Raw genomic sequence first — 12,181 nt, 5'->3', positions numbered from 1 at the left:
TTTGCAAGTGTTCTAAATGGTTTTGTTATTTTCAGAAAGTAGCTTTCTTTACAGTACACTTAAGTGTGAATATTTATTAGCATCTATAGTTTACTCTAATTATGTAAAATGTGACAAACCAAATACGCCCAGCATCTTACATTTTATGCAATAGTATTCCATTTTATAATCAGGTCACTTTTCTGTGTATATATATATATGTGTGTGTGTGTATATATATATCATCAGACTAGAACGACGTTTACTTGAATCTTCACTTGTATCATTCTTTGTGTCAGCGTCTGAAGCAAGTTAGCCCCTACTCAAAGATTTTGAGTGGTGCGTCTTAGCAGCGCACATTCCCTGAGATTTCTGCAGTAATTAAAATATTTTGTTGATAGTCCCAGATCTTCTGCTTAGCAATGAGCGCTCTGAAGACGGTTCAGTGAGAAGGGTCCTTTGCAAGTTGAGTTTTGGGGCAGGGGGATTTCATTCTTGCTGTTCTTTTTTCCTTTTTATTTTTCATATGTTCATTCTGAAACAATGACTTGATGAATGTCATTAGGCTGTAATCCGTTTATTCCATGCGGTGGTGGGAACAGAGAACTGGATATTTCATTTGGACTCAGTGAACCAGAGTCACTCTGAGCTGAGCCCCCACTGCCATCGAACTGAGATATTTTCTTCTTGATCATTTTCCTTTCTTTTGCTCTGCGGTTCTGGAACCAAATTTTCACCTACAGTGTTATAAATGATATCTGATTAATTCAAAATAATGGTCAACTTTTTACAATAATAATAGCAGTGAAAATATAGAGATGTTAAAAGAAAAAATCAAAAAAACTCAAAGCAAACCCCAAAACAAAAAACCCATAAAAAACATAAACCCCAAACAAAGCCAAAACAAAAAACCCCAAACACAAAACCCTCAAAGCCCACAAACCAAAATACTGGATTTGTATGCAGAAGATTTTGTTTTATTTACTCTGTATTCATTTTCTGTATCATAATAAATAGAAAATTGATTTTCTTAGACTTGGTGTAAAGTGAACTTGCTGGGTTATATTTAGGAACATAGGAATGAACATACTGATTTAGGCCCAGGGTCCACCTAGTTCATCATCTGAGCTCTGACAGTGGCGTGTGTCAGACTTTAAGAAGATGCAATTATGGAATAATTTTGAAGATTTCTTTATCATCTGTGTTATAGATTATTTCAAACCCGAGTAGTGAGGGTTCTTAATTTATATTGTGAGTTATTTTTATGTATAAATATATTCTTATGTATTTTAAGAGGTTTGGTTCTGTTTGTTACTGGACTGTGTATTTAAATATGTATTTTACAGATACATATGTACCATGTCATGTATGAATAGATATATCCACATAACTTAATTACAGTGAATTTCCCAGGCTAATTGTGCCTTTCTATAGACTCCTATCTGTTTGAAATCTACTGTTAGTTTAATTATCTGTATTTTCTTCCCTTATGTGAAGGTGTAGATGAGTGGAAAACACCATCAATGTTTTCCTTATTCATATTTTTGTGTTCTTAAGTTATAGTTTTTGTGTTATCCTTTAAGGTGTGTTGAATACCGTATGATACAAAAAGTTGTACCTTTGCTTTGTATTAAAAATCTTAATAGTACTTTCTAGTCGTTTGCTGTCTCTGGTAATGAGATAAAGAGCATTTAGCTTTTGTTTGTTGTGAGTCCTGTAGAGATGCAGATATATTATATATTTTGTTTATATTGTACATGGAGAAAAATTACCAGTCGAAAGTGGGATGGCTTTAAGAGCGACAGCTATGTAAAAGGAAACTGCTGATTTTATGCAATATCACTGGTTACTCCAGGCAAGCCCATGTTCCAAATCAGCCAGCTTGCATAACATTAAGGTGGAGGTTTTGAATCTTTCATAACTGCAGTTCTCTGAAAATTTTCCAGGGCAGCTATATCCTGCTGTATAACAAACTTCAGTTCATCAATAATAGACTTGTATTTTGCAATTAATTTCTGGGGCCACTTACAGTCTGCAGAGTGCAATGTCTCTGCTATTTGGGGCTGGGATTGAACGTCACTGCACTAAATAAGTTGATAAAAATCCAGCGCTTGGTTCTGAAATACTGTTGCGTATCTGTGTGTCCTTACACTTCCAGTCTCAGCTGGTCCCTCTCTGTTCCTTGTCCTTGCACAGACTGAATGCAGAAGCAGAGGAGACCACTGAAAGGGGAGAATATTTTAGAGAACTGAATGTATATATTCAGAAAGAATAAAAGTTTGTAAAATTCTTAAAAAAAACCCCCTCTTGTTCGAATTTACCTGAGGGCAATAAATCTGGTTGCTAAGGTCTGAGATGCCATATTCAGTATTGCCAAATCTTCCCTTACCCTCCAAGTGTAGCAGAACCACTGCAATTCTGTTGTGTAAGGAGGACTGGGTTCAGGAGTTACTGTATTTGCAGGCTGCAGAGCTGTGCTTTGTAAGTGTACTTTACAACACAGCAATTTTTAAAAATTCTCTATCCTGTATTCCTCTAGTCTTTGTATGGCTACAGCTAAGATACCTTGGTCCCTGCTCAGGAGCCTCTTTATTCAGGAGCTTAAATATGTACTTGATAGGAATGAAGGCAGAGTTGCTTTGCAAAGAAGCAATGGATCTAAGTATGCACTTAAAAATTTCCTAAATGGATAGTCTTGACTACATATACGTGTATAATAAGCATAAAAAACAGTCACCAAATTTTATACAATCCTGTATGTGCTGTGTGTGAACTCGTACTATAGGTGAAGTACCTGTGAAAAAAGAGATTCTGGCTTGGACATCAAAGGTTGCAAAAACTCCCTAAAATGTGCTGAAATCTGACTGAGGAGGAATGTGGCTTGTGGAAATAGCGATAATAAATTAGTAACAAAAATACATAGGTGTGTCATCCCATTGCTCTTTGAATAGTAAGCTTTTGTTCTTCTGGCTTACAGCTGAAATATATCCCATCTTTGGATGTTTTCTGGCCACTGTTTTGTGTGATTGCAGGAAGAAATAAACTATAAATAACTATAGAGAACATAGCTAAGCTAATGTTAAGCTGAGCTGTTTGAATTCTTGCTGTCTAGCAAGCTGCTATGCATGTAAGAATAAGTACTTTTCCTAGTACAAATGAATTCCTAATGTTTAGCTACCTGTGATCAGTGATTTCTCTCAAGTTAGCCTATCTGTTAATCTGGATTTGTACCGTGTGTTCTCTTTGTGTCAAATACACTCGGAAACTCTCACGGTTGGCTCTGCACTGCTGTTGGACAGAGAATGTGCGCGCTGTGTGGCTCAGCTCCCCTGGCAGTAGCGGTGTCAGGTCAGTGGGTGCGCACGAATGACGGATAGGCTCTGTGTACCTGTCTTTCAGATAGTCCCAGGTTTGCTGCAAGTTCTGACTTTCTCCTTATTGTAATATATCTGTTGCAGTGAAATTCCTTCTCTAATTCTAGTCTCTGGTGGTCTGTGTAAACAACTCTGTACTTTTCTTTTGTTCTTGTTTTACCTGTTTAAGAAAGAAATATTATTAATATGTTGAATTTGATTTTCTGTAGCATCTTTCTTTCAAACATCAAACACTTCACAGACATTAGTTGAGCTAGAGTGCTCGTATGGGGTTGTTTTCAGTGTTCCAGAGAAGGAATAGGAGGTGCAGGGTGAATAAGTGAGTGAGTATTGGTTATCATAACTGTCTTTTCTCTTTATCTCCCTCTCTGTAGACATACATTTAAATGTAAAGCTCTCAAGTGAAGAACACCCTGAAGCATCTTAAATAATTCATAGCAGTACGTAATTGGTGCTGGCTATATTTGATCTCAAAGGGGCTGCATGTCAGTGCTCACTGAAGTCACTTCGGAGTATATGCGGGCATAAATACACAGGATTTCAAGTTCAGTCACAGTTTGTTTCGTTGTAGCACGTCCTACTTCTTTGAGTTTTTAAAGATCACCTCTAACACAAATAGGTGTCCTACTAGAAATGCTTTTGCCTTTTTGTGTGGCCACAGGACGCGTGTTTAAGTTCAATAATAATTTGAATTTGTTTTTTCAAAAAGGTCCAGTCTCGAAACATGCTGAGTGCCTGTAGAGGTATTACTGGGGATGCTCTGTGTGCTGAGCTTCCCTTTCCAGTTGAAGGCATCTGACAATTTGTAAGCTGATGCAATAAAATCCTTGTGAAAGGATTTTGGTATCATCCTCTAATGTATAAAAGAAGTACACTTAGATATATTGGATAAATACTGTTAAAAGAAGTGTTACATGATGTTTAGAAGATATCTCTCATTTCATAGAATTTTTAAACAATTCTTCATGTAATAATTTTACAGAGAGATCACTTTTCGACTTATTTGTTCTCCTTTGCACTTTCAACAGCCAACTAGATAGCTTTCCTTTTTCTTCTGATCTTCCCAGGTTTTTTTTGATGTGAGTTTTCTGGGACAAACTGTAGGACAAAGACTCCTTTAAAGTGGTTCCCTAAAATCCATTGAGGTGTTAAGATGAAGCACACGCCACACAAAGGAGCGACAAGAAGATCTTATCAAGAACCCCTTTCACATTCAGAAACACAAACCAATTGGTTTGGAATTTACAAGCCCTAAACAAATGTCAGACTCTTTCATCTTAGCAGAGGGAAGAAGGACAGAAATAGATGAAGGAATATTTTTTCCTCAGTTCTCTTTAGTTTTGGACCGACTCTGAGGATAGACTGTGATATTTTTATCTGATGGCTAGAGGTAGGCATAGCTGAAGATGTTTTGAAATATGCATAATTAAGGATGTTTTCCCAAATCCAATGCCACTTTGACTTCTAGTAGACAAGGCTTTCCTGCCTGAGTTTGCAGGACTAAAGCAATCATCAAACTAAGTTTACTTTTTTCAAGGTACAAGTTGTTGGCTCTGAAATATTTGCTCTAAGTGATAGTTGTAATGTTAACAATAGTACAGATATTCAGGTTCCTTGTAAACTGAAGGCTTAGAAGGTAATCTTCGAAAACAAGTTAAAATTCAACAGGGTTATTCCGGCTTTACTATAATCAGCAAATATAACCATGATTTGAGGGGGTGGAGAAAAGGAGTAGTTTTCCCCATTCCCCTTGGTCATAAAATTCACAGAGCATTTCTTCTGAAGACAATAAAGCTGGGAGAAGGCCTCTTTATTTGCTGTGAAAATCATCACCCTTTCCGGCAATATAACTCCTGAAGAAAAGAGGGAGAAGGAAGAGACAAGACTGCATATCAAAGCAAAGTGAAGTGTTAAAAGGGTCTGTTGCCTCAATATGACAGATAGGCCTCAAAACCTCAGACTGTGTAGGCCAGTGGAAAATAGATGTCACAGCCAGTTTACAAAGCAAAATATATTAGCATTAGAGCAGAGGCCTGGCCTTTTTTCCAGCTTCTCTATTTTGCTTTCTGGCTGTGTTTCTGCTGTGATGTAATCTGAATTACTTGTTCATCACTGCTTGTTTAAACAAAGACATAAAATGTCTTGACTATAGGTAAAAAAAAAAAAAAGCTGAGGCTGATCATGCCAAATATAAAAATAACGTCCTTTTGTTCAGTCTCATTAAAGTCCATTCTCTTTCTGAGAAGGGTCACTCCCAGACAAAGTTTCGAAAGATAAAAATTCTGTTTTCTAGGCCCTTGTTTAGGCACCTTCTTTTCAGTAAGTTTCATACTTCGAAGGCTCACTGGCTCTCACAAAATACACATCTTACACTGTTGATTAGACAGGTTTTTAGAAATTAATTGGTCTGAAGTTCTGATCTTATGTAACTGAAGCTGATAGGGGATTTTGTAATTGATTTTAGTAAGAATAGACTCAAGCTGTAAGGAATTCTGTAGATGTTCTTTTTCTAATTTTGACAGTCCATCTGGGAAGATATCTTCACCAAGTCCACTGTTGATATTTGTCTTTTAAAATTTCGTATTGCTTCTTATGATTGCAACATCTGTGTATTTGAAATAAAAAAGGTTTGGTTCTGAATATACAGTAACGGTCTTTTAGTAAGAGGATATATAATTTCAATTCAAATTTTACCTATTGAAACGACCTAGTACTTCTGCCTTCATGATGTTGTTTCATCCTGAGAATTGACTTAGGTAGATTTTCATTTCACTTTTCCTGCAATTTAACTTTTTCTATAAAATGCTAATGTGAATATTGAATCAGAATGTAGTGTATTTAATAGAGTCTAAATAGATGGGGGAAAAAAATCCCTCCACAAAAATAATTCCAGCTGTCTTTAGGACAGTATTTCAGTAGGCTCCTTCGTTTGTAGATGTCGTTTGATTTCTGTTACCCCGTGCTGCTCACAGGCATTGATGTGAGTACGTGCCTCTAGTGAAGTTAAGGACATACACACATATATGTATACAAATATATTTGTAAAGTTTGAGGCTGTAGTCCTGAAATTATAGGGCAATGAACTGTATAAAGCAGGTAATGTTGAAGGGGAGGAACCAGTAGCTACTTTGATAGCAACAATATCATGGCCGTAAGGAAAAACAGAGAGAGTTTGCTTCAAGGAGTGGTTATATAATGGCATCAAGTAAGTTTCCTTGTGTTATCTCCTAGACAAAGCACTCATAAGTTACTATGTAGTCATTACATTCATAAATTTAGCTTTGTCATCATTTGTTTGTGTTTTCTCTCATTTTTCACAACTTTTTATGTCTTGATACTGAAATTTCCTGATATTTACAGTTAACATTTTAAAAACACCAATGAAAAACTAAGTCAATTTGGTACTTTTTGTGTTTTGCAAAATACCCCGTTTGTGCTTTAGTCTCCCAAACCCTTTTTATAAGCTGGGTTGGTGTCTTGAGCCCGATTCTGTGAAGTTCTGTACTGTTTTTAACACTTCAAAGGACGAGGCTCTAGGAATGTACAGCCTTAGGACATGTATCCATTGACAGGCCAGTCTCACCTGTCCCGTGTTGTTCATGAAGTATTTCACCATGTGGGCAAATTCTGTCTAAGTGCTTTTCAGACTAGAGAACTGCTTCTCTGATTGCATATCTATTTTATGAAGTTAAGCAAGCATGTGAGAAACCTGTCATGGTCTTCCATGTTTGTGCAGTAAGTGTAGAACTAGGATTTAGATTTTTTTAAGTCTGCTTTATTCTTTATTCAGTGGCAACGTGACTGAGACAAGGTTGCCTCAGCCATTCAGTAGTCTCAGTTGAATTTGGTCCATACTCAAGTCTTGCATCACTTCTACACCTGGAGATCTCTGCTGACGTTAATGAAGTTACTGCTGATTTACATGAGTATACATAAGGGGGGAAGACCAGACTGTAAATCTGCCGTGCTTTGAAGACTTTTGCAGAAGCTCCAAAGGGAAGGATGGTATTGTAGGCATTTTCTGTTTAGTAACAGTGAGAAAATGCGGTGTATCTGCTTTATAACTGAGAAACAGTTACAAGACTCATTTTGCTCTGGAGTAATAACCATATGAAGGAGGACTGTGTCTCAAGCAGCAGCGCCGTTTTCTGTGTCTTCTAACATTGCTCCAGTTGCAATACTCTTTCTTTAGAGCGTTTTCTTTGATGCTTTCTCACACACATACTACTTTAAACCTTAACAATAGATTTAGCAAACCATGATACACCCAATTTACACCTTGGGAATATACACTGAAAGGTTCAGCTGGCATGCAGCTTGTAACAAAAACAGGCACATCAACAAGTGACATTTGCAAGAAAGTGATTTTTAATTGTGGCAAGCTGTAAAATTCTGGTATGTGAGAAAAATATGTAAAACTGCTTTGAAACTCAATGAAAAGGAAGCTTAACTGATTGAGATATGTAGCCTGCAAACAAAATAGTCTACACTGATCATTGGAGTAAGGTTACTTCTCTAGAGAGTATTTCTCACTAAATAAATACAGGCAAAAAATAAAAGACACAGGAACAACAGCAGAAAATTGCATAATCGCTACAGTTGGATCAGAGCACATAATTTTCTTTAAAAGTACTAGAAAGTGTAAAGATTTGAAAAGATCAACTTGACTTTATATTGATCTTTACCTTGCAGCACAAAATCATTACATAGTATTTTCCTGTAACTATTTAATGTTGCCTCATTCATAGTTCTATAACATTCTCAGAAGTATCATGATTTTCATCCAAAAAGCATTACAGAATGTTAGAACAAAGGTTCTTGGACTTGGAGTGAGATCCAGCTGTATCTAAACACAACAGCCGTTTCACTATAGTAATCCTATAAAGCCTTTATGAGATGAAAGTGAAACTAGTGCAAATTTAGTTAAAACTGCATTAAACAGCAGTGGGTTAAATAAATGTCATAAATGACCCACCAACCTATGTGCTTTAGGTAAAGTTAATTATTTATAAGATCAGTGATAGCAGAAGATGCTTTCTCAAGTTGGAAGTTGAATATACACTTACCAGCAGTGTTGGTTTGCACCGTTTTCCTCACCCACTCGTAAGAGCTGTGCCTTTGGCTGGTGGGTGAGATCTGCTGTGAACTGACTGTATCTACAGGAGGTAACCCTGCGGATCCCGCGGGATGGAGGGAGCTGTAATCAGCAGAGCTGTAGGAGACCTGTCCAGGAGAGGAGCCGTTGATCTGTGCAGCAGCCACCGTGCTGGAAGGTCCTGGGCCGTAGGCGTTCCAGTCATCCCGCTGTGGGCCGTAGTGCGATCCCCAGGTCCCCGCCGGCTGTCCGTGGGTGTCCAGACCTGGCACATGATGATATCCCATGTAATCTGGATAGGGTGGAGTAGACACAAAGTTTTGCACGGGCAGGTTGTTGCTGCTGCACCTTGCAGATCCTGGATACATGCTGGTCTCTTTATCCAAGAGAGGGCTCACGTACATGATTGTCACAGACTTGTCACAACATCTTGTTCTTCCGTATTTTCTTTTGCTGTGTAAAAATAATTATATTTGGTTTTCTCTAATAATGCCACTCTGCTTAGAATCTTCTACTTCATCCTCTTTCATTAACAACTGTGTTACCAGGTGCTGGTGGTAATGGTTTACCAAGATCTTGTCTGACGTCAGCCTAACTGCCTGCCTCATAATGACATTTACATTCAAATGAAGGGTTGACCAACCCCACCTTTCTGCTAGTTCTGGTGCTTTCTCTTTCAGAGAACTTTTATCTGTCCTGTTACCCTTCCCTGATATTCAACAGCCATTCCAGTACTGTAAGATGATGCAACAGTAGCTTGTATTTGTAGCCTAGTAAATAGACCTTTTTTTAAGAAAAGAAAGGGGTAACTGTAACAGTAGTGTTTGGTGTTCAGATGAGTCTTGTCTGAAACCTTTATTTTGTGATGTGTTATTAATCAACAAGTGAAACTGTTACTCTCTTAATTTCTTAGACACTTGAAAAATAATCTCACTTTTACTTCTAAAATTAAGGGACGCAGTCAATTTGAATAATTTTAAGTCAGTAACTTCAGAATACAGAGTGCCTTGTAAACAGCATGTCTTAAATATAGCTCTCAAAATTTTTCCCCTCATTATTGTTTTCAAGTGGTTTTCCAGCATGAGAGAAACGAAAGCTTTAACTGCAAAGCATGTGTTCAAGCTCTCCCCATGCAGAACGATATAAAGAGATCCCGTCATCTGGTAGCCATTGTAAACTGATAAATTTTAAAAAGCAGACAATAAATCTTCCTAACAAAGATCGTGCCAGAAGTACAAAGAAAATGACTGTAAGAAGTAGTGAAAAAAGTGTTTGATTAGGCCCAGTGATATTACTGGTTTCTGTCTCATCTGCCTGAAAGGCTGGGTTCCTTCCTCGGAAACTGCCGTGTAGCAGCCTGGTTTCGGAGGTAAGGGGAATCAGCAGGGAGAAAAATCTGGGTTATCGAGTTAGTGGGTGAGAACTGTCCTGATGCTTTTCTGTAAAGCGGCTGGCACATGGCTACTACGTAGGTCAGTGGAAGTGTTCCCACTGAGAAAAATTATTCTGAAGGTGGTTCTGTATGTTGCTGTTAAGAGCTTGATATTAACATGGGAGAACTAAACTGTACCTCATGACTTGAGAATTGCCTCTCTATGGTTGTCCAGCTCTGATTTGTAGACTGAATTTGGTATGTTTTGGTCTTGGATGGATTTCTTTGCAATGAGCTATTTGTCAAGTGGTATGCTTGCAAAAGAGGTGCAAATTACAGTGAGTTGTTTCCCTTTACAAAGGTGTGTTTTTTCATTCTGTATCCTTTGTATTTTGACGCTACTAGTATTCACACATCCCTTCTAATTCTAGCACTAAAGGATTCTAAGTGTGTACTTAAAGACAGGAAAGATGCTCCTGTTTTGGTTGGTGGTTGGTTTTCTTTCAGGAAAGCATTTTTACTGAGAACTGTAGCAAAATCTTTATAATTTGTTTTGCTATGTGATCCTGAGAATATAGAGTTGTGTCATGGGATAGGACATGGAAAAAGTAAGAGCTTCTGGAATTGGTGTACTCTTATAAAAACAGACATTAAAAAATTAGAAAACAACTTTTGTTCCCTTCATCTGGAAAGAAAAGGAATTCTAGTAGAATTTTTGAGAGCCCACAGACTTTTTAGTACAAATGTACTCAAAAGAACAAAGAACTCGACTGAGCATCATCCAAATTAAACAAGATTCGTTTGCTATACTGGAAGGATCCTTGGAATCCTTGGCTTATTTGTGAGCATTCTGCCAGCAGTTAAATTCCGATGTGTTGCTAAATGTTATGCAGAGCTGCCAGTCATAGGTGATCTGTGGGAGGGTGAAGTTTTGTCTCCATTGATTGTATCTGAAATCTGTGGACCCAGTGAAATGAACATTGGTTGCTCATAGATTTCGGATCAGACATGTTGTTTAACTTCTGCCCTTAAGCACACCACTCGCATGTCTTGGTGAATGACAGATAATTTCACAGCAGGCATTAAATGATGGTAGCATTTTTAATCCCTGGTCATCTTTCCTTATGGGATGCCTCTGCACGTACCCCCCACAATTTCAGTATTGCCTAATCCTATTTTTTGTATCTCAGAGCTTTATCCTTTATTCTCTGTTCTTCTTTTATCTTTTGTTTATGCTTCTCCTTTCCCTTTCTTGTTTTGCCTGTTCCATTATCTGAATTTTCTTCAGATCTATTTCGATTCTTTCCAGAACGTAATTAGATCAAGATAGGCCGATGGCACATCACTACGCTGATTTGATATCAGCTAACAATAGTAAACTTTGAATAAGGCATTTTGTTTAAAAAGATTTGCATAGCAGGATAAGATTGCTGGGTAGGACTGAAGATTTTTAACACCAAAGTGAGAATAAGATAACTCAAAAGGCAACATTAAGATGATCTTCTGCACCCTGACTTTTATGCTTCCCATTTTGTATAAGAGAACCGTGTGGATGTATTAAAAAGGCGCTGTACCTTTGCACGTAGTCTAGTAGTTTGAGGCTACCAAAAATTTAGGACTGATGGTTTTCGAGAGCTAAATGACTGTTAATCCAAGCCTGCCTTCCCAAGAGGCATTTCTTGGCCATACACGTCCTTCCTGCTCAGATCCACTATGTCCATAGCTTCAGAGCCACAGGACTGCATCTTCAGTGTAAAGCAGTAACTTCCACTGTAGTGCCAGGAACACTTCTAGCGGGCATTGCTGTCAGGAAAAAGCAAGTAAAAAAGAAGGGGAAAAAAAATTCGAACTGCCCTTGCCTTGTCCGTATTTACCCCACGAGGGGATGGCAGTGAGTTGCTGGTGGTAGGGGAGGTGTTAATGTGCTGCCCACGTCTGCGTGAAGTGCTTGCAGAACTGTCGCGTTACCTTGGGCCCTCACCTGACGTCCTGGGGTGGTGGGACTACAAAAGCAGTTCTGAGGCGGTGGGCTTGACTTTCAGAAATCTCATCCATAGGGAGGTTTGTACTAATCCTGTTTTTCTGTGGTGGATGATAAAGGCAGAAGAGAAAAGATCTCTGCAGTACCGGCAGCAAGAGTGCTGTGCTCTTTGGCGTACTTCAAGGAGATGGCTTGCCAGAATAGCTGAACTCCAAGGTTATAATTTTCCTTTATTTCCTCCAGCTGTTAAAATGCTAGGTATAATTTATCTACTTGGCCAGTGTCTGCAGGACTTGTCTCAGTGTTTGTTGAAGTTGTATGTGTGTAAAATTGAATGCACTTTTCTTTGAGGAAGAAAATTTTCTAGTTTTCTAACAGGT

General features: G+C 38.1%; 1 protein-coding gene across 1 annotated transcript; it reads right to left on the bottom strand.

Annotated features, from left to right (window-relative positions):
• Positions 1-481: 481 nt before the first annotated feature.
• LOC104273440 (homeobox protein CDX-4-like) lies at positions 482-8,904 on the bottom strand. The gene is made up of 3 exons (XM_009868779.1): positions 8,420-8,904; positions 3,368-3,513; positions 482-716 (listed from the first exon to the last, which is right to left on the bottom strand). The coding sequence occupies exons 1-3, from the start codon at positions 8,850-8,852 to the stop codon at positions 510-512; spliced, it is 786 nt and encodes a 261-aa protein (XP_009867081.1). The 5' UTR covers positions 8,853-8,904; the 3' UTR covers positions 482-509.
• Between the last annotated feature and the right edge of the window lie 3,277 nt (positions 8,905-12,181).

This window comes from Apaloderma vittatum, unplaced genomic scaffold (assembly GCF_000703405.1).
Source record: "Apaloderma vittatum isolate BGI_N311 unplaced genomic scaffold, ASM70340v1 scaffold12254, whole genome shotgun sequence".
In the NCBI taxonomy this organism is placed as follows: domain Eukaryota; kingdom Metazoa; phylum Chordata; class Aves; order Trogoniformes; family Trogonidae; genus Apaloderma; species Apaloderma vittatum.
The sequence above is the reverse complement of the archived record's forward strand: the minus strand, read 5'-3'. Positions and strand labels throughout refer to the sequence as shown.